This window comes from Ostrea edulis, chromosome 3 (genome assembly GCF_947568905.1).
Source record: "Ostrea edulis chromosome 3, xbOstEdul1.1, whole genome shotgun sequence".
NCBI classification, from domain to species: domain Eukaryota; kingdom Metazoa; phylum Mollusca; class Bivalvia; order Ostreida; family Ostreidae; genus Ostrea; species Ostrea edulis.
In genome coordinates, this window is record NC_079166.1 from 46,894,911 (window position 1) to 46,918,602 (window position 23,692).

Below are 23,692 nucleotides of genomic sequence, written 5' to 3' on the forward strand. Positions count from 1 at the left end.
GACCGGTCACACCCGCCGTGAGCCCTATATTCTGATCAGGTAAACAGAGTTATCCCTAGTCAAAATCAGTGTGCCAAGAACGGCCTAACAATCGGTATGAAACACGTCAGACAGCATTTGACCCAATCATGGGTTGTATTGACGAACTAGATCGTTATAACGACCATAGAATTTGCGAAATGCTGACTTCAATCAAGAATGTTGAAACTCCTGTACCATCAACTTGTTTGTCAGTAGCTTGCCTCGATTTAAAAATGACTATACACAGAACTATAATCTTCACTTTTCATTGAGGTAAACTAATGCATCTCCTGCTGTTTAATCTTTTGAGATATGTTTCTACCGTAGTATATGCATTCTTATCTAATGTTTGGACCCCTATTTTAGACCCATCCTACCTCCTGGAACTATAATTATATTATTAATGACTTATCATGGCCATGTTGTTCTTGAGAAGATTTTAAAAAAAAACATTTCTCAAGTATAACTTTAATCCCTTATAGTGACCCCACCCTACCTTCAACTTCAATCTGAACTACCATGAGAAACTCGTATAATCATGACGTCGTTGTTCTTGAGAAAAATATTTTTAAAGATTTTTTTCTATACATCCCCATGTAAACTTTTACTCTATATCAGGAAACTGGCATGTACATTTCTAGCCCAGTGGTTCTTGAGAAGATTTTTAAATGATCCCACCCTATTTTTTGCCTTTTCTTGATTTTCGCACTTTGAAAGGGGCGTGGTCCTTCATCTGAACAAACTATGTGGCAAGTTTGTTTCAAATTGGTTCAGCAGTTCTGGAGAAGAAGTTGAAAACAGTAAAAAGTTTATGCACGACGGACGACGACAGACAAAACCAGATAACAATAGGTCACCATTTGTGATTAAGGTGACGTAAAAGAAATAAAACTGCTTTAACAATTTCGAAATATTTTCACACTACAACAATGATATCTTGGCTCCGACTACTACTTTCTGATTGGACGATAGTCGGTCAAAACAATTCGCTGAAACTTTTCGGGAGATAACGCCGACTCCATGCTTCAGAGTTATTCACAGTAAAACCAAAACCTAAAAGATACTAATCATATGAAATTGATTACAAATATTTCCTATTTCAAAAAAAAAAAAAAAAAGTGGCGTAAACGTAGAAAGAAACAAATTGATAGTAAATCTATGGGTCGCTTCCCTGAGTAACCCTTGCAAAAATCAAACTATTATGGCCCCACCCTTGAAACGCATACCAAATATGAACTAATTCAAATCTGCAATATATAAGGACTGCATATTAATTTAACATACTGTATCCTTGTTTTTCTTGAGAATAGTTTTCAATGGAGTTCATTTTTATCCTATATAAACCTTTGAAATCCTATTGTAGCTTTGTGGTTCACGGATTATTTGTAAATTGATGTCCAACTCAAATCTCGTTCAAGATCTCTATCTTGATTGTTACCGATAAGAAAAAAAAATTATAGATCCTCAATGTTATTTATTGAATATCCTGGTAACAACAGCATGCAAGCTTAGATTGATTGATTGATTGTATATTGTTTAACGTCCCTCTCGAGAATATTTCACTCATATGGAGACGTCACCAATGCCGGTGAAGGGCTGCAAATTTAGGCCTATGTTCGGCGCTTACGGCCTTTGAACAGGGAGGGATCTTTATCGTGCCACACCTGCTGTGACATGGGACCTCGGTTTTTTGCGGTCTCATCTGAAGGACCGCCCCATTTAGTCGCCTCTTACTACAAGCAAGGGGTACTGAGGCCCTATTCTAACCCGGATCATCTCGGGATTGAAAGCTTAGTAAAAGTAATTATATGTTTAAAACTATGGATGCCGTATTCTTTGGATATTACCGTGCATATGTATGAATAAAGAACATATGTTTTATTTCAAGTTATATAAGTTATACACTTTCTGCAAATTATGCAGTTTAACTCAGTCAGATTAAAAAGTAATCAAGCCAATTTCTATTAAATCATGTATTCTCCGAGTCGGATAGTGAACGCCCCATTTCGAAATAAGCATGATCACGTGAGGTTGCAAGCAACATGAAGGCCTGCAGGCAGTCGGCGGGACACATTCACTATAATCAGCAATAAAAGACAGTTAGACGGAAAACAGGGTAGAGAGAACCACTTTGAGCAATGGAAAGGGAGTTAAATTTCATGTTTAACATGAAATCACTATTCAGTATGACAATGCATACCTCATCTCCCATGATGATTTTAATAATATTTTTCTCGCGTGCTTGCGCACATCCACTATAAACGTCATTATTAATTTATATTTACATAGCTGTTTTTTTTAAATATATTACGTTACCTAAAACACATATTGAACTGTTTTCTACTATATGTTTTTCGTTTATTTTTTCAACTATTACTCATTTCTTTTCTTCTCTTTGTTTACACGGCGATTCAAAGACGTTACTGTACCACTTTTTATTTTACATTCCAACCAACTATTTCCTGTTTGATATGGAGTCAAAATTGCCTATATTAACATGTCAGTTCTTTTTCGTTTTGGGTACAAATCACATGCGGGTACCGTGATTGGTGTAGCGCGGGGTGAATTCCAAGCGAAGAGAGTAGGTCGATAAGTATTCAAATTTTGATTGTGTTTAATTAAGACAAATCTAGATAACCAAAAGTATTGCACGGAAGACAAGTGCAGGGGTGTCCCAAGGCTCTGTTTTCAGCCCTTATGTATTCTTATTGTAAGGTACATGTGAAAGGTGAAGATAACGAACAGTGATCAATCTCATAACTCCCATAAGCGATACAAAATAGAGAGTTGGGCAAACACGGACCCCTGGACACACCAGAGGTGGGATCAGGTGCCTAGGAGGGGTATAAGCATCCCCTGTCGACCGGTCACACCAGCCGTGAGCCCTATGGGTTTTGTCAGATCCTTTCTTCCGATTCCTTTGTTAAATTCAAAACGACACTAGTGCGTATGCACATGTACTTTGCTGACCCGTCATTTTACCTCAACTTCAAACGGTCACTTCTGTCGAATTAGAATCAAATGACGTGTTACGTACTAGCAATTATACACTTACGACATTGACCTTTTAGTTAAATAGTCGAACTTTACAGTATATATGCTTAAGCTTACAATTTTTATATCAATGAAAGGTGTGGATAACGAACAGTGATCAATCTCATAAATGATATAAGGTTGTTTGCGGATGATACTTCTCTGTATGCTATCATTGAAAATGACTTATCGAGCAAAACGTCTTCCTTTATTAGTGACTTACAGTTTTATTATAGAAAACTGGGCAAAGCCATGGACAGTGGACTTTAACTTGTTAAAACTGTCAATTTAAGAAAGAGACCCAATTTTCTGAAAACCATTCGATAATCAGGGTCCTGTAATTATATCAACAACCCACACACATCTTTGTGTTAAATTTCATTCAGATGCAATTTGGAGTACACATAGACACACACAATCCATGAAAAAGCATCTACAAGGCTAAACTTAATAAGAATGTTAAACTTAAAGGTTAATCGCAAAGCACTAACTAATGTCTATTTTTCTTTTATCTGTCCCCATTTAGAATATGCCGATGTTGTTTGGGACAACTGTACTGATAAGGATGCCAAGCTATTAGAAGATACTAGTATATATAAGTAGAAGCTACTGGCTTAAGATGTAATTCTTCTCGTTCATGTTTATATGAAGATCTGGGATGAGATTTTCTTAGTACTCGACGAAAAAATCACAAACTAGTACTATTCTTTAAAATAAAAAATGGCTACTCGCCTCAATATCTTACAGATCTTTTAGAACCTCATATTCCCATCAATCATTACTCAAACAGTCTTAGAAATATCAATAACGCCTTTAGGATTCCTCTGATTAGAACAGTCACGTATTAGTCCAGTCAAAATAGCCCCAAAAAATGCCGAACCGTGACAAAATTGCAACATAATTTTTGTTATTATAAATTAAATCTACATGTATCGAAGTAACATATATAAAAAATCTAATGATTTCTGACTTGGGGAAATATTATAAATTATCATACAAAGTTTTCGTATTTCAAAAGAAAAAACCACTGAAACCAAATTTGGATTAATAAGGTTATAGTAAATATTTCATGATTCATTATAACATACATGTTTTACCGTTGATGTACTTTAAGAGAAATATTTTACTGTTAGATATTTCGTTGTTAACTATGAATTAAATAGACTTTTGTGAATTTCGTGATTAATCCGAATTTTCTCTGTCAATATACAATAACGGACGTGCTGAATAGTTTAACAATTGAAATTAGCCCAATATCTTGTTCTAAACGCACATATTTTCTTCAAATATATTTCATTATAACATCAAATAAATAGCAATTGCAAAAACATTTAGACATTGTGTAAATTTATCAGTAATCTGAATTTCCTCTGCAAAATGAAAGTATTCAAAATACGCTTTTTAAAATTTCATCAACTATGATGTCTTCTATTACGTCAAATCTTAATTAAAACTGTTGTCAAAGTATGAAAATGCATCTGAAATCCTGTGTGAAACACAGGGCCAGGTTTAAGAGAAGCAAAAAGTTGCAAGGAATACAATAAAAATGTGTTCAAACCAAGAACATTACCAAACTGATGATACTTTGCATAATATTCCAGAAACTTGCAGTATACACCTTCAATGGTTTTAGTACCGCAAGATTAACCTCGTTTTAGAACGAGGAAACAAGTTAGCCTTCTGCAGAAGAGGGGGAAAAAACATAGCTGAACAATACATGTAGCCAATGTTACGTTCAAAATACTAGCAGCTACGTAATGCTAGATATATGCACATGCGTGTAATGCTACTAATTTAGTTGAACAGACGTCTAGGCTGGCTCAAAGTAGGGATAGCACTAAGCGTTCATTCATATATAGACATCTATATATATATATATATATATATATATCTATATCTATATATATATATATATATATGTGTGTGTGTGTGTATATTTTTCCCTATGTGTATTTCTGACTGTTTTGCATTAGGATACACGGTGGTACTTACATATAATGCAAATAAGTATTATCATGTTCAAACGTCTCATGTATGAACATTGCTCATACTAATAGTGCAGATTTTACTCTTGTTTTGTTTTTCTTTTTATCGTCATTGCACATTGAAATGTTAACAATCATGTGTGCTGTATGCCCGAGAGGGCCCTAATTTGGAAATAAATCATATTCTATTCTATTCTATTCATACGATACGTTCAATAGGCCTAGAAAGAAATCCAGCTTAGATACGATCTTGAATGCCATCTTGTTATAAGTATAAATATTACTATTAAGATTCACTTCATTTTTCCTTTAACATTTTTCCTGAAACACGAGGCTTTTGAAGTAGGTCAATCACTGAGTATGATTGGACTTACGGTGTACACGAAGGCTAATACCGCGTATTAAAAGCATTTAAAATTATTAAAGTGTACAACGTGAATATAAGAAATATATTTCAGTTTTTGAAAGTATATTTATACACAGGCACTCGACGTTTTAAATATCTATAATAAAAAATTGTGAATATTATGTTTACAGAAAGACAATTTTTTTAATTATAGATATTTTTAAAACGTCGAGTTCCTGTGTATTTATAAGTCTTTTAACACTAAACGCGCCGTGAGGAGTCTTGGGGTACATGTACATGTATCTCACATACACTTTCAAAAACTGAAACTTTTCTTAAAAAGTACGTGAACACTCTGTTCATACGAACAAATGATCAATTTTTTTGTTTTGTTTGTTTGTTGGTTGGTTGTTGTTTTTTTTCGAACTAATATGAATCTATAATCACGTTATATCATAACTTATGGAACGTAAACTATTTGATTTTGTCCCAGGCGAAAGAAATGATTCTTCACTCTTGACTTATTTAACTTTCTGAATCTTTGTGTAATGTATGCATTGTGCGTACCTTCTTTACATGTGGTCAAAAAGATAACAATGAAAAAAGGAAGTTGGATTTGCACAGATTCAAGGGTTGGACCGGTTGCGGTAGCTCAGTGGTAGAGCGTTCGCTTCATAACTGGGAGGGTTGTGAGTTCGAGCCCCATTCGAGCCCTAAGACGTAAACATGGGTAACCGATTGCTCATTTGCCAAACTTTCGGCATCTAAAGGTGAGAATCACTGCTGGTCTTTCGAATATGACTTTAAAAACGGAGATCCCGTGTTGCTGCATGTTGGTACGCTAAAGAACTCTCACTGCCATGGCCCTGTGTGCTAACCATATAAAGGTCTAACTTTGTGATACTTCACCTACAGCTGGTGTCGTGACGTGTGTGAAAATTCTCGATGAGACATAAAACAACCAACCAATCAAGAGTTGGTGTGAAAATATTGCTAATAAAACAGTCACGTGGTCAGCACTCAGCAAAGAGTTATTCGAAATCCCTTAATTTTTGTTACATATATGTAAGTATATTCAAGCGTAATCATTTAATGCACATTGTACATTTTCCCAAAAGGATCTCTGAAAAATGGAGAACCAATTTAAATTTTTGCATTTCTTTCTCTTTATTTCTTTCTTTCCATTATCGAAAATGATTATAAAAGTCCATGCTTTTCATTTGGCCAAAATCGAATAATTGAGGAAAGTTAAAACATTATGTGCATTCGATGTGAATTTGATTTCTCCAATATCGGACCAAAAATAAATAGAGAATTTCAAAATTAATATGATTAATTTTTTTGTTACTCAATGAAAACTTTCTACTCCGACTATCTCGCAATAATTGTAAGGAAAGGGTGACTTGACTAACTACCTCTATCACGGACCGGAGTAACAATTGTTTATTTCTGGTAGTATCAAGCCTGATCTAAAAATGACCAATAATAGAAATCGTTTGCAAAGTTCAATACATGTACATTCTAGTAGCCGGTTTCGGTTTTAATTTGTTTCAATCATTACTTGTATAACAACCTCACGTCTCTAATCACTTTCTACTAAGTGTTGCGTTTAGCCGTACACAAAGATGACAGACCAGGTGTAGTTTATTTCTAGGATCTAAAAGCCAGTTTCGATGTTTTAAAAATTATTCGATAGAATGATAAAACAATTATTGACATTTTATCGGTCTATAAGATGCTTTACCTACTCTCGAAATACAATATTCATATATATTCTACTCCTCAAATAGCTAGAGTAACGTATTAATCTAAAAAAAAAACAACTATGTATGTTTACATTTTTAGTGTTTTTGCCTTTGATATCTCTACAAATTGTAATGATAGCCATTTCCTCATAAATAAGCTGTAATTGTAAGTGTATGGATCTTGATAAATACAGGAGGTCTATTTTAACACCTGGGATTCTACAGATATGAAGTAAAATGTGGATATAAGAAACAAATATCATTGTTTTTAAATACATGAAGTCGTGAATTGCAACGCTTTGTTGCAACATACTTTTAATACATACCCTAAGTATGCCGCCCGGCGTAAAAATGTCCTTATGTATTTTTAAAATGAATTTTATTTCGTAAATATCTCCTGGATCAAGAATTTAGTGTAAGTAGTAGTTGTTATTGTTAACGTCCAGCTTGGGAATGTTTCACTCATATATGTGGAGACGTGACCATTGCCGGTGAAGGGCTGCAAAATTTAGGCCTTTGCTCCGCACTTATGGCCTTTGAGGAGGGAGGGATCTTTATCGTGCCACACCTGATGTGACACGGGGTCTCATCCGAAGGACCGCTCCCCCCTTTAGTCGCTTCTTGCGACAAATGAGGGGTACTGAGGACCTATTCTAACCAGAATCCACACGGGGTTAATGTAAGTAGTGACTTTCTTTGTCACACGCCTGGCATTAGAAATGAAAGTCATGAGTCGGGATTTCCGGTACGACTTTTAAAAACCGAGGTCCCATATTACAGTCAAGGTGTTGGCCAGATAAAGAATGTTCACTCTAACTGTTACCAATACGTACATAATATATTTTCTCTCTCTGTGCATGATGATTAACAATATTGAAATGCATTTCATGTTTGAATCGTTCCCGTGAAGAGCCACATAAAATCCGATAAATAAGAAGTCAAAATGTGCGCGTCAGTTCTACCGTTTCGTGAAAATCGTGTAGAGCATTCAGTCGGGGGGGGGGGGGGGGGGTGCCCGTGAATGCAAACCGCTAATTCAACTCATTCTATATAAGTGGTCACGTATAATCACGTTTCAAGGCTTGCCATTTTATACATAGAGCGTTGAAAAAATTAATGAACAACTTCATGAAAAGATTTCCTTGACAGTCAATTTTTCCAGTTACATGGCTTTAGCGAGACTGCTATTTAAACTGTTCTCGGAGAACAAATGATTTTTTATTGAATGATTTTACTGTTTTGAGATGTACAAATCAATTTTAAAATTATTTAAGTATAAATAGAAATTAAAACGTTTGAAAGGCCAATGTGGATATTATTTTGTTTTTAATTACTTAATTTTCCTCCATATGGGCTTCCATAACAATGAAACCGCAAGCGTCAAATTTCAATAAAGGTCAGTCTTAAATCAAAAGTAATTCTAAAATCAATCTGTCCGGTCATTCTGTCAGTTCACATCTTATAATGTTTTATGTCTGCTCGTATTACAATATAACGTGAAATTGTTTAGATTTCTAAAGGAATCTAAATCTTAAATGGGTCTTGCAGACGACGAGAAATATTATTTGTCATACGCAACACGTTTATTTCTATGTACATGTAAGGATTCTTCAACAAACCTAATACATGTTAATATTATGGTGTGTACTAATATCCCCTCGCCATATACCATGAAAAGTGCGTGGAGCATGCAAAAATTGCGGTTTGTTGTGAAATGTTGGGGCGGTAGCCAAGTTTACGTTGTCTATGGAAGCCTGAAATTGCAACGGTAAATATGTTCGACATGTGATAAATTAAATCACGATGTTTTCTACTTTCCCCACTGTAGATTTCTTTAGATTTTTCATATGTTGTATCTATCATCATGTATATTGATATGTGATAGAAATAAATTCTGTTGCAATTTTGTCCCGGTTATATTTATTTTGACTGGACTAATATGGAAAGCTTTCTTCCACTTACAGTGCAATTATTTAATAATCTTCCAGTTAACATTAAAAATGTTCCGAATGTTTCAATATTTAAAACAAAATTAGAAAGCTATTTTTGTAGGAGCAGTATTGAATATTTTAATGTTGGTGATAGAAAGTACAATACTATACATGTACATAGTCAGTGATCCCTGATCATTTTTCCCATCACTTGTCAGACTCTTCCAGATGTAATAATTGTGATGCACTCTGTGGGGATGCAAATCATTACATTTTTGAATGTCCTGCTGATAATGATTATGGATATGAACCTTTTCATAATATAAAAGCAATGATGTCTGACACTGATACACGCATATCCACAAAGTTTTTACTATTTGGAAATCCTGATATTAATATTGATTTTGACACCAATGAGAAACTTTTTGAATTTGTGCATAATATTGCACTTACGAAAAGATTTAAGTAATCTTCAAAATTTAATGCATACTATATTAAGAATGTATATAACCGGTATCAATACTATATTTTTACTTGTAATTGTACTATGTGTAAATGTTATACACTTGTTGATCTAATTTTTTTTTTTTATAGATACAATCATGTAGACCGCAAATTAATTACATATGTTATACAATTTTGTACATGTATATATCCTGTTCGATCATTAGGGACAGGGCTCATATAGGCTAAGCCTGCTGCCGAATCCTATCAAATTGTTGAATAAATATTGTTGAAATCAAATCAAACGTCATTTTTTCATGAATATGCATTAGAAAATCACTGTTTTCACTGTACATTGGGTAGACTAGTACTCCTTTGATAATTTGTCGAAATTGTAAAATCGTATTATCTTTCATACTGACAAATACAGGGTCTGTTTTTAACATAAAACAAAATACTGTTTAATACGCTACATATGCCTTTAAAGATGCGTGTTATAGCGTGGTGGTATCGTTTCATTTGATATTTGTGCATTTTATGTAACATATGTGAAATTAACACATTATGATATCAAAAGAATAGATGGAAAATTAGGTACATTACTTAGCATAAAGCTGCAAGCGATAGGTATGAAAATCTTAAATATTTGGTTTTCTTTTCAAGAATGCATGGACGGATACCTTGGAAGAAACTGCAGTTACTCTTGTCCATATCCCACATATGGAAAGAAATGCAAACAGACATGCCATTGTGACATTGCCATTTGTGTCCCTACAACAGGTTGCAGCACCGGTAATATATCATAAGTAATTTTAAAGGCAGCATGTGTTACTACATTGTATATCTATTCTCCCTCGAAGTTTACATGGATGGAAAAGGGAATTCAACGCCCTGCTTAAGACATCCATTTGAGCACTTGTAATCCCCAATAGCTAATGTAATCCGATTTCATTACCTGTGCGAGTCGCACAACTAATATAATCCTGATTATATTAAAGAGACACTACAGCTCATTTTCCACATTTTAATAAAGTGTTTTTTAAAACATATATTGATAAAATGATAAATGACATATCGATACTGACAATTTTGAACAATTGGATGCATCAATTTACTCTCAAATGCGCTTTGAAGATCGTCCGGAATTCAAAGGTTTCTTCATGCTGACTCGGACAATGAATGCTTATTTACATCACGTGGTTTTGAATGACAGCAACGGTGTTGTGTAGGAAATTATTTAGATTCCCCTTCAAGGGGGTCCACACTCACCTTTCAAGTATAAGATTATTCCCTGCTCCTATAATAAGTAATTATATAAATCATTGTTTCAACAGAAGCCCTCCCATGTTCCAATTGACCGATGTTTTTACAACTAACACGTGTGTGTTCAGATAAAAATAGCACAAGTTTACTTTTAAAAAGCAGTGTCTTCGCGGCTAGTCCCAATGGCAGATTTAGGGGGGGGGGGGGGGCAGGACCCCCCTCCCTCTCGCCACAAATTGTGAGTGAAAATCCAAATTTTGCACCCAGAAAGCCGATTACTTTGGCTAATATTTGACTTTCTCATTCCTCTTCGAAAATCCTAGCTAGATCCGCCACTGAGTTATAATCGTTTCTCCTAGCCATTTGTTTTCCAACAGTCATACTGATCGCAAGGTCAATTTTATTTCACATATTAGTTTTATCTCATTTTATTTTTACCTCTTTTCTTACAGAATCTGTCAAAATTCTGGATCTATCTATCCACTACACTTCCTCTCACTGGAAGACATGCTGCACTGTTTACTGTCTGTGCGCATGCGTCTGAAGACCGAAAGGAGGAGACTCGATATTTTTTGTATAGGCCATCAAAAAGTATTAAATTTTACGTTAAAACGAGAATTTTTGACTTTAGATAAGTGTTATTTTCGCAAAGTTCATACATTCAACAATGCAACAAAAATTGAAAAAGCGCTGGGAAAATTGTCATTTAATGATTTTTGCGCAAAATGAGCTGTAGTGTCTCTTTAATGGTTGCGAATACACCTGCTAATGTACTCCCTTTCAAAGGGATTACAATGTACACAAAAGGGTGATGATGTAGATATCACCTGCAATATTAACCGCTAATGTAATACCGGTCTGTTGTAAGATTTAATCCCCTAAACTAAGTTTGGGACATACTTTGTTTACTCGTTTTTCTCGCACTATAATAATAGTTGTTATTATTACATTTATCATTGATATGATTAAGGAATTCCGTCTTCAGCCGAAGCCTTAGGATTGTCTTTTCGGTATACGGACAGGAAGTCACAGGACAAAAAGTCACAATGATGACTTTGGATCAGATAGGATAAAAAGTCACAGGACAAAACGTCACTGGACAAAAAATCACAAAAATGCTCACTAAAGCTGTTGTTCAGACACCAGACATTTCTTACAGTGGATGGGAGGTAGAAGGGAATACATGTCATCATTCTTATTGGTGTTTGTTTTGCCACATTTAGCTCTTTCAGTTCATTATTAGATGTTCTTTATTAGATAATAAGAAAGGAAAAATCATTGACGTGTTTATATAGCAATTATTATATGATAGTTCACTTACTTCTTGTTTTGACAATAATCTGGAGTGAAAGGAAGCCAACCATAATTCTGCCATCAGATTTTGTTTTGATGTAACCGTTCTTGAATATGAATTTCACAAGATGGTTGTAGGTTAGTGAGTTCATTTATTTCATCAATCATACGGAGTAAAACATATACGAGATGAGATGTGATGACCCTAAAACAATGACAATATATAAACATACAAACAACACAAAGACAATACTAAGACATGATATTTCAACAATAACAAATACACAGAACATTCAATTAATAGAAATTAATGTTTAGGCCATTAATTTATAGTTTACATTATTTCTGTGATTAAAATATAGTAATTAGATTAGGTCAATTATATGTACATTACATACCGGTTTATGGAACCGAGTTAGCCCCTTATACAGTGTTGGCTCAAAACTGGGCTTTATATATACTGACCTATTAAAACAGCAATTATAACAATATTCACAAACCCTTCTTATTTAAGGATACATGAATTGAAATAAAAACTTGCAATAGCTGAATAGATATTCATAACATTTAGCAGCTTCCATTCTTCTCTTTCATACAAGTTTGGCAATTGATTTAAAATATAACTTTTCTCATTCATTAATTACTTATATAGAATTAAATAAGTGATTTTATAGATTTTAAATAGCTTATTTTACTTACAGGTAAAGGTGTTGTATAGAACAATCCAAGTACTTTTAGATTTATAAAATGTAGTCACACCTATGTAAGACAAACTATTCTTCTCCTGGTCTAGCAACTCACTAACTACTCACTTTGAAAAAAAGAATACCTGCAAGCACCCTGAAATTCCCGCCAGGGTCTACCATTGGCCAAAATACAAATAACCAGCCAATAGAAATTTAAACCCAGTACATTACCTATTAAAATGTACATACTTTCACCTAGGCTATTCAATACCTGAGACCTGGACTTAACCATTATAAGAAATAGGGGTGTTTAGGTTTATTTAAACACATACACACAAAACTGTAGTTAGTAGCGCTGCGCATGAATGAATGCAAGCATGAATGAATGAATGAGAATCTGGATTAAATCAAAGTATAATGTAAAATAATGAAACAAAAGTCCAACTATCACATTGACAATCATTAATATGTAGTATACTAAACCAATCTCAATAAAAAAAAATCAAAATAATATTTTACAATAAATATGATAAAAGGAATATCAATTTTATAATTATTATCAAAATCTCATGGAAAATATAAATTTTGCCTTATATATATTTTCTTAAACTTTACTAAAAACAGATATGTTTTAAAATATATATAAAAAAAATCAATACCTTTTATTTTCTTATAAACTGTGACTTTTTGTCCTGTGACATTTTGTTCTACTTTCATAAAAAATTTTAAAAATTTTAATTGTGACTTTTTGTCTTATTTTTTTTTTTTATAAAACTGTGACTTTTTGTCTTGTGACTTTTTTGTCTTGTACCTTCTTTTCCTGTGACATTTTGTCCTACTTTCATAAAATTTCTTATTGTGGTAAGGAATATTTTTTGTCTTTTTGTCTGTGACTTTTTGTCCTGTGACTTTCTGTCCTACATTCGTTTTTTCCTTGCCGGTCACCAATGATAAATCTACGTAATTTTTATACATCTATTATGCAAGTTTAAATTTGATATCTTCAGCCGAGAATATTCACGAAACGACACGAGTTTTATGCGTGTTTCACGCAACGTGTGGAACTTTGGAAAAAACACGGCGGACCTTTAAAATTGTCGGCACCTTTGAAGTCATACACAGGTCATTGTTATAGTCATACATAGTACCGCTAACCCGACAAACAATAAACGTAAAAAAAAAATGTTTGTCGGGTTAGCGGTACTATGATGTATGACTATAACAATGACCTGTGTATAACTTGCACATTCCATGCAAATTCGAAGGGGTTTTTGCCTCAGTAGAATAATTGAGGGTCAGCTAATCCGTGTATTTGAAATCAACAGAAGTGCTTGGCTTCTTGCGGAAAGTGTGAAATATATTGGGTCGGCGCAAAATACCCGTGATCTTAGACTAGATCTGATATCGCGCCGACCCAATATATTTAACACTTTTCATAAGAAGTCAAAACCCAAACTAGCTAACCGTAATTTAGTTATACTGTGACAATGACCCTAGGAATTTGCATGGCATATACTTATTATACAAAAAAATCATTGCATTATCCAGACACTCCCAATGAACCTTTTTTTTTTTAATGAAAATCTCTATCAAAGTACATTGAACATAAGTCTCGATCAAATGTAATTAACTCGGGATTTTAAAAATAAATCATTCGATGGTTTTTATTTTTGCTTCTATTAATTATGCAATAAATTAATTCCAATTTGTTAATCATCGACAATTCTCCAATTTCTATATTGGACCAAGTTATATTTGTCAAGATGCATGATGAAAGTAATTATGTTAAATAGCGCATTTGTCAGAGAGAGAGAGAGAGAGAGAGAGAGAGAGAGCACATCGGTAATCATTGAATATCTCCATTACATGTTGTACATGTATGCTTTTCATTTACTGAATATACTAATAGATGGTTTTCATATGACGTATTTTGACCCCAAGTTATTACCCTTGGCCGCCATCTTGTAGGTCAAACTGGTGGATTTCCCTCTTTAGGCAACCAATTTCAAACATGTAAGGCAGAAATATGTGTGGGGAAATCTTTGCAATATTGCAATTATGAAGTAAAAAATGCATTAACAATTGTATATTAATAAGAAAAACAGTTTATCTCCACCTCAGTGACCAGAATAACAAGGCTGATTTTGGTTGAATAATGAAGGAATCCGGGCATGTTAACCTACAATATGGCGGCCAATGGGAAATAACTCTTGCTTAATCGCTTCGATGGAAAACCATCTATTCGCATTCAAAACAGGAATTGTCTGCAAGTACGCATTATTTAAACATAAAATTTAAGAATATTTTAATGTTAACACCGTTCCCGATAATTATAGCAATTGTGTTTCATTTATTTCTCTCGTGTGTTAAGATAAATGATAATTCCCAGTTTTCGATGATTTTTTTTTTTATCAAAATGTACGTTTTTGCCCCAAAATACACGTTTCCCCTTTGTTTTGTGCTCTTGATTTTTTATGTACGTTAGAGCATCCCTTGACTCACCGTTTGAAAACAAAAACATTTTTGTTGCAATTAGTTTGAGGTTACGCTATATTTTGGCTAGAATGACTCTACTATAATAAAGAAAGAAGACTAAAAGAAAAGATTTCAAAACCAGGTTTTCTTAAAAACATAATATATAGTGTTTGCTATTGTTGGAATTGGCTCAAAATGCTGAAAAACAATATAAGTATCAGGGGGGAAATATTGACATTTTTTCTTTTCTTAAAATTCCACCCTTATCATGATTATTTAGTCTGTGGCACATTTTCACAGCTCCTGCAAGGCGCCCGTGGCCAGAACAAAGCTTCTAGAAGCTGTGCGCATTCGCAAATAACACACACCGTCATAGGCGTAGCTTGGGTTCGAATATTACCGAGGCAGGGGGTCTGGGGGGCTGCGTCCCCCCAGAAGCTATCGACATTTTAACAACGTAAAAGGTGGGTTTTTTTTTTTTTACCGAGGCAGCTGCCTCGGTTGCCTCAATGGAAGCTACGACACTGACCGTGGAACACGGAAGACTCGGTGTATCTCCGTGGATTTTCCACCGTGGTCTTTCCACGGTGGGGTGTATAAAACTTGTGTAGTGTACTGTAAATCTACGTAATTTCTATACATCTATTATGCAAGTTTAAATTTGATATCTTCAGCCGAGAACATTCAAGAACAAACATTTCAGCGGGGGGATTACCTCGAACCGGAAGTAAATTTGATTAAAAAAAAAAATGAAAAGAGTGCGTGGGCGAATAACCGATTTAAAGAACAGAGTAAAATTCTGTAGCGATCAAACGACGCATTACTGATATATCGATGACAGGAAAAAAATAAGAAGATACAATAAAATCACTACAAATGGAAGACCCTAATAATAGATAACAGAATCCCTTGGAAACATCATCATAAACGAATTTTCATTAGAAGAAACTGAGTAAATGGTATCTCCCAAACTCAGATTGGTAATAGAATCAAACAAGACAGGCATTATATTGTCTGAATTGTCCCGTTACTTATTGTCATAGCATCCTAATTTCGATAGGTTTTTATTTTAAGAATCATTCGCAAATGGTGACGTCATTTTTCAAAGCGTTTCCCCTCATAATCACTGTCAGTAGCAACAAGTGTAAGATAGCCGAAAATATCGAGAATTATGCCTTTCAGAGAGGTAAGCCTACAATTCTTTATACATCTATTTAGAAAACGCCATTTTTCTTAATGCAACAAATACCCAATCATTTTTCGTTAAAAGCAACGCCTAATCGAGCTACGCTGTCGTCTGTTATGTTCTTAAAATAGATAAGCCTTACTTTGGACAAACCCTTGCTGTAAAATAAAAACTATGGCAGCGCGTTATAGTCATATTACCATACATTTTGAAAATGTTTCTTTGCTTGAAAAAAAAAATGTTTTTATTGATTCCTTGTTTATTTGTTTGTACATATTGATTCCTTGTTTATTTGTTTGCAGATATTTCCATTCAGAGAGGAACTTTATTAGTTAGACCGTCAGATTGGGACGTAAAACGGAGTCATCCGCGGTGTGAAATGCAAATCCGTATTGGGCGAGGCGAAGCCGAGTCCCAATACTGATTTCCATTTCACACACTAGCTGACTCCGTATTACCCCCCAAACTGACGGTGTAACGAATTTATCCCGATGAAAACCTTTAGAAAATTTGTTAAGATTTAAAAAATTTCAGTCACATTTTGATAAATATTATTCAATTACTAAATTGAATTCCATATACACTGTACATGTGTCACATTGAAAATCATATATTTACATTTGCAACTGTTTTCTCCAACATAACACTACTACGAGCAAACGTATATTATTCCTGCATAAATCCATTACGGGGTCAACAGAGGTCACGGCTGTGCGTATGAACATTTGTTAAAAGTAGGTAACAGGTACTACTTTTACTAAGGCAATACACATCTAGCAATCGCTCTCACTTACTAAAGAAATCTATCAATAGATGAAATCAATATCAAAATATGTATTTACGGTTTTATTTATATTCCAAGCAGTGGACTTTCATCCATAGTGGATAAAAGTATTTCTGTAAACAATATTTTACTATTGTATGTCTAAATTTTCGTTTGCTACAATTTCACCCTGGTCATCGGTGATGCGGAATTGTACCTACTGCTAGACATTAGGCTTTAGCAAAAAGGTCATTCACAGGATGTATGGTCTATAAGTCGTCAAAGTGTATTAAGACCTACACACCACACTGCTTCCGTACCACAGCAGCCCTATATAGGTGATTGATGTCGGTTTCCAAGTTTATGTCGGGACATCGAAGCGAGGCGTCGTTAAAAACCTATTACAGAAGTTTATCGAGTCAAAAGAAGCGTTCAGTGAGCTCATGTTTGTCAACAATTACATATCCAAATCCAAAACGTCCCTTACCTTCAGGCTTCGTGCAGTTCCACATTCTCTGCGATGTTCAGTTCTTTCCGGAGATTCATCTGAGAGCTGCGTCCTCTGTCCTATCTATAAATGATTTGCCTACACCTGACGACTGCCCCCCCCCCCCCCTCCCCTTGTTCTTCATGTTCCTCTATCTCAGTCTTCTGTTAACTCCGTAATATTCACAGAATATCTTTCAAATTCGGTCTTCAACGTCTTTCACTTTTCAATAGTGAAAGCGCATCACAACTGTAAGTGTAACATTGCGCACCCCCGTTTAAATTATAATTTCCCCACCCCCTAAAATTAGACATATGGAAAAATTTCCCATTATATACTCCCGAGTTAATGTATAAATATATGTTGATATACTTGCTTTCTAGCGTCTTAATAATTAAGACAGTTCTTCATTTTATGGAACTTTGTTTTGTAGTGTCGTCATTTTGAACATCTAATGTATGGAAACGTGTTGTTAACACAATTCAGCAATGTTACCGACCAAAAAATGTAAATATAAGTAATAAGGTATCATTTAAAAATATTTATCAGGATATAAATACGGGTTGGTACATGATCAAATTCTCCATAAAGCCCTTCGGGCTTTATGGAATTTGATCACGTGACCAACCCTTATTTATATCCCGATAAATATTTTAAAATGATACCTTATTTCTTAAATAATCACAATATCAAAACATCACAGTTAAAAATATGAATACTAACATTAAATAAACAAATCATGTAAGTTGAAACTGAATGCATAAACACATTGAAAGCTACGGTAGCTGTCAGACCACCCTTGCATGGAGACGCTGAATTGAAATTTTAAGTCGTCATATGATTCGTTAGTGACGACACAGTTGCCAAACTCTCTGAACGGAGACGATATATTATTAGTTATGTAGACACTTAGAGGGGTAGTACGGAAATATATGGGGTCCTTGAAAAATAGCATATTGGGCGAGGCGTAAGCCCATATATTTCCGTATTACCCCTCTAAGTATCTACATAACGAATTTATCCTGTCGATGATTTTACGTATACATTAATTAAAGGCATATTGACATTATTCATTCTTTGATGCTTTTCTAATGTTACGTACATGTCACATGTACAACTGTCATACTAAATGACTGCAATGTATGTATTCTTGAGATACTTTATCAAACGTACAACAATGAAAAAGTGGCTGCAACATTTATACCATCAACAACGGGATTAAAACAAGTTTTTCAACAAACTGTAAATTTAAAAAACGAATTCATCTGTTTTCGTATACTTATGACGTCATAATATGCGATCTCCAGCGACAGGGTATATGCATTCTCGTGACATCATAGTACACATGTGTGGTCAGTAAACCACGTGGAAGGGGAATATTCAAAATATCAGATTAGTAAGAGACATAGCATGGTTGTATGTAGTATTGGTTTCAGCCAATGAAATTCCAAGATTTTTATCAGAGGCAGGAAAATGAAAATTTCGTTAACTGACGTCAGAAATTCAGGGGTCGTGTGATTAGCTTTTATCTCATCAATTACCTGCAAATTTGTCTGAAGCGGAAAGCAAAATCTGCGTCACCAGAATGCATTAAGAAGGCATTACACAATGATTTCCAGGCGGTTGAAGATAGTATGTCCGTGGTGCTGCCAAACGTTTTCTAGTCTCCTTGACAACTTTAATAGAGTAGATGGACGTATCAGCATTGAATGTGTCGCCAGGATCTCCACCACTGTTTACAGGAATCCTAAATGGTGAAGACCATGACAAAGATGGGATATGGATACACCCGGGCAGGGATGTTGAATCTAGCATCTGATTATGCTGCAGATCTGGGTATCAGAGAAAAGGGTGAAGAGTTGACAATGAAGTGGTATTACAAATTTATAAAAACATGGCCCGAAAAACCATTAGCATTGTTAGAACTTCAAGCAAAAGCTGCGTCACGAGAATGCATTAAGAAGTACTTTGAAGAACTTGAAACCATAATCGACAGGCATGGACTGAGGGATAAACCCTAACAGATATTCAACGTTGACAAAAAGAAAATAAATACTGGTGGATCAAAGCCTCCAAACATCATTGCAGCAAAACCGGATGCCAGCACAAGTTGTGACTTCTGAGATATCGCAAACACCTGCAATGTTGATTAACATTACATCATCACCCAATTGTGTAATCCATTGGAATTACATTAGCAGGTATATTCGCATCCGTTAATGTAATCAGGATTATCTTGGCTGTGCCACCCGCGCAAGTTATGCAATCGGATTACATTATCTGGCGGGGATTACATTAGTCGGTGTTGCATATGTATCGTAAACAAAAGTTTTTACTTTTCTCTGAAATACATGAAATAACTGTTTTATCATCTAATTTATCTACTTTTCTGCATTTGAAAGAACAAAGAACGAAAATTAATTTTGATATTTTACTAAGTACATGTATACAACGTTGTTTAACAACATGTCAGCATACATGTACTTATAAAACTCAGCTGTGGTGATGAATCTGTACAGTTGAATAACGACAGCGCATTCGTAGCAAAATACACATGCAGTGCCATGAAAGAGCATACAGTTATTTCATGAAAGGCAAAGATAAAGAACAGTGATCAATCTCATAACTCCTACAAGCAATACAAAATAGATAGTTGGGCAAACACGGACCCCTGGACACACCAGAGGTGGGATCAGGTGCCTAGGAGGAGTAAGCATCCCCTGTCGACCGGTCACACCCGCCGTCAGCCCTATATCCTGTTCAGGTAAACGAAGTTATCCGCAGTCAAAATCAGTGTGTCAAGAACGACTTAACAATCGGTATGAAACACGTCAGACAGCATTTGACCCAATGATAGGTTGTATTGACGAACTAGATCGTTATAACGACCATAGAATTTGCGAAATGCTGACTTCAATTGAGACTGTTGAAACCCCTGTACCATCAACTTGTTTGTCAGTAGCTTACATCGATTTAAAAACTGACTATACGCAGAACAAGCTCTTACATATCGAATCAGTTGAGATATATAAACACCATATGCAGGTGATAATGGAATATTGCTACATAAATATAGGAAGTTGACGATGGAGAAGCTGAAATCATCCCGTTTGTCATACAGTTGAGTTGCATGTATCTCATGTAAGCAGTCAAAACTATTGCCCCTTAGTGGTGTAGAATTGTCCGAGGCCTTTTACACCACCAAGGGACAATAGCGGTAGTTTTGACCGTTTCTCTGAAATACGTGAAATAACTGTTTTATTACGCAACTAATTTATCTACTTATCTCTACAATTAAAATAACCATCATTATAGTGTTGTAGTTTATACTTTATACACCTCAAAATTAACGTTAGGAGGTTTATTTAGGATTTCTCTCTTGACCAACCATACATTATTTCATCACGACAACGGAGTTTTATGAGTACATGTATGTTGACATGTTTTAAACAATGTTGTATACCTTTTCAACGACCATTAAAATCGCGCATTTTACAGCACGAATCCGTGTTGTTTGTAGACAAGTAAAATGACGGACGGCGGTTAAAAACTTGAGAATACAGTTTCTAGGGTTTAAATATTGTTATAATGAACTACCCATGACTATACGGACTTGGCCAGGTATTGGTCTACTGCTTTGTTCAACATGTACCTTACGAAGTCCGAATAGACCGAATCAAAAGTCAATAATTATATGTGTAGCACCTGAGAGTACTAGACATCTAATAGAGTGAATTTCATGTTCCAAAGTTTAATTCATTAATGTTGAATTTTGGTTGTTTAACAATGCAAAAATTGTTCCATGTATTATCAACATTTAATAACTAGGCTGAAGCTAGCAGCCACTAAGCAGCAGCCAAAATGCCCGTAGATGCTAGCAGTCAATACGAAAATTCATCAAAGTACCGAGAGTATTCAAGTATTTTTTAAACAATTAATAAACATAATTATTCTTATTTATCATGTGTAAAAAAAATTCATTTTTGATCGATTTGTAGTATTCTGTCTGTCTTAGCATTCTTAGTACTTTGATGAATTTTCGTATTGGCTGCTAGCTTCTACGGGCTTATTGGTTGTTGGTAAGTGGCTAGATAAGTTTCAGTACTAATTTAAAAACATTAAAGACTGAAATTCCCGCCATCTATAGAGGCTGCCATAATCTGGAACTCTCTTGTATTCAAGACCACAAAAATCAATAATTTTGACGGCACACCGTCTGTTCCGGTTTTGATGAGATTCTAAGGTCATCAAAGATGTGCATTTGGTAGATTTTACGAATAAATAGGTTGATGCCTTCCTTTCATGTTGTTAATTGCACTAATGCGAAGGGGAGATGTGAATTTTTTTTTTAATGTTCCGTTAGCCTCAGCTATACCTTGCTAAGTAGACTAGGCTTGTTTTTTGGCATGACAGGCAGAACCAGTAACAGTGTTGAATTGAAAAAATGTCATTTATTAATAAAATGACGAAAATGAAACTTGACAAAATAATGGGGGTCAGAAAAGACTAGAAAACATTGGTAAACGTCTTTGGATAAGTATTATGTAATCTGACCCCCAGCAAAATCTAACATAAAAATATATGGGGGCCAAAAACATTGGCAATTAAACTTATTTCCTCGAAATTCCTGACCCAACCAAGTCATCTGAAAAGATATCAGTAATTAATACTTAATATCAGAAAAGCAACATTGTGGTTAGGGTAGCCTTTCCCTTTAAATATCAATCTGATTAAAACCATCCCTTTTCCTTACACTTATGACGAGTGTAAGGGTGAAACAGGAGATGTGGTGGGGTGATCAGACTGCTCAAATGTATTATTGATGCAAACTTTCACAAGTTAAGAAGCTCCTTTGGAGTTACTCTTATACTCATCTCGGTCGAGTAAGAGGTATCGTTTCAAACGGGAAAGAAAATGAATAATCTAACTTTGTAGAATACACAATTTTTGCAAAACTATGAATAAATGTGTGAATTTTTAGGTCAAGAGGAGTCAACAACATTCTACAAAGAGAACCATACGTCAACTTTCTTCAATGAAAACACGATGTCATATGGGGGAAAAGGAAGAACAGGACTCAACGATACTCTCAGAATCCTCATTGTTGTATTTGGTTCACTCACCATTGCAGTATTTTGCGCTTACATCATGTTATATATGCAATCCAGTAATGTAAATTCCATGAATATAGACACATCAAATGGTCATGAAGAGGATATTCCCCATCAAATAAATCAGTATGAAAATGTGGAGATTCTGGAAGACAGCAGAGGATCTACAGACAATGTACAAATCATTATCAGACAGCAGTGAGTACAGACATGTACAATAGTACAAATTAAACAAAAGATGGTGCAAGCTATATTCATACTGATGTCAAATCAAAAACTATTATCGGATGAACTCAAACATCTAAATTTTTATTATAGTGAAATTATAGTCACAATTGACACAAACTTGTAGTTTATTTGCAATGGAATATTCTCTAAAATTATATAATTATACAAATAAATGATGTTGCATAGAAGTTTTAAACGCATGTTTCAATTGTTGTACACATGAGCTGAATGGACGATACCTCTGTTTAAAATGAATTTAAGAACATTATTTGAATAATTGCGTGTAATAGTTGTTTTTATTGATATCATATACAGTAAATAAAACTTGATTATTACATGAATTAGGAAGTCACTTGGATCTTCAAATTTTGCTCCTTATAACATAGATTATTTATATGTCCAATTAGGTGTAATAAAAAATTGTCACCAAACGCAGACTGCTACAGGAGCTGTATGCTAAACAACGTCAACAAAGGTGAATTAACCAGATTAGGCAGTTACCCCCCCCCCCCCCCCCCCCGCCCCCCCAACAATCGGGAAATCCCCATGCTGCTCAAAGCATCAAACATACAGTACATGGAAACATTGCACATGCATTAATAATATCATTAAAGTCCAGAAGTTTCTAAAATGAGATTTTAACCAGGTAACAACTCATTTAAAGGATATATGAGCTCGCTATTATTTTTTAAAAG

At 34.7% G+C, this 23,692-nt stretch overlaps 2 protein-coding genes across 5 annotated transcripts in view; both read left to right on the forward strand.

Annotated features, from left to right (window-relative positions):
- Positions 1-23,692, forward strand: part of LOC125677196 (platelet endothelial aggregation receptor 1-like) — a 351,642-nt gene that overhangs the window by 91,073 nt on the left and 236,877 nt on the right. The window lies entirely within an intron of this gene.
- The window catches only part of LOC125677208 (platelet endothelial aggregation receptor 1-like), a 44,676-nt gene that overhangs the window by 18,331 nt on the left and 2,653 nt on the right, over positions 1-23,692 (forward strand). The window contains exons 3-4 of one of the 2 annotated variants that reach the window (XM_056157991.1): positions 10,169-10,297; positions 22,640-23,692. The exon at positions 22,640-23,692 is cut by the window's right edge and continues 2,653 nt beyond it. In XM_056157991.1, coding sequence (XP_056013966.1) covers positions 10,169-10,297; positions 22,640-22,971 — 461 coding nt within the window. In that variant the 3' untranslated portion in view covers positions 22,972-23,692. Of the gene's footprint in view, positions 1-10,168; positions 10,298-11,220; positions 11,491-22,639 lie in introns of those variants that run through there. The other variant, XM_056157992.1, reaches the window with a different exon arrangement.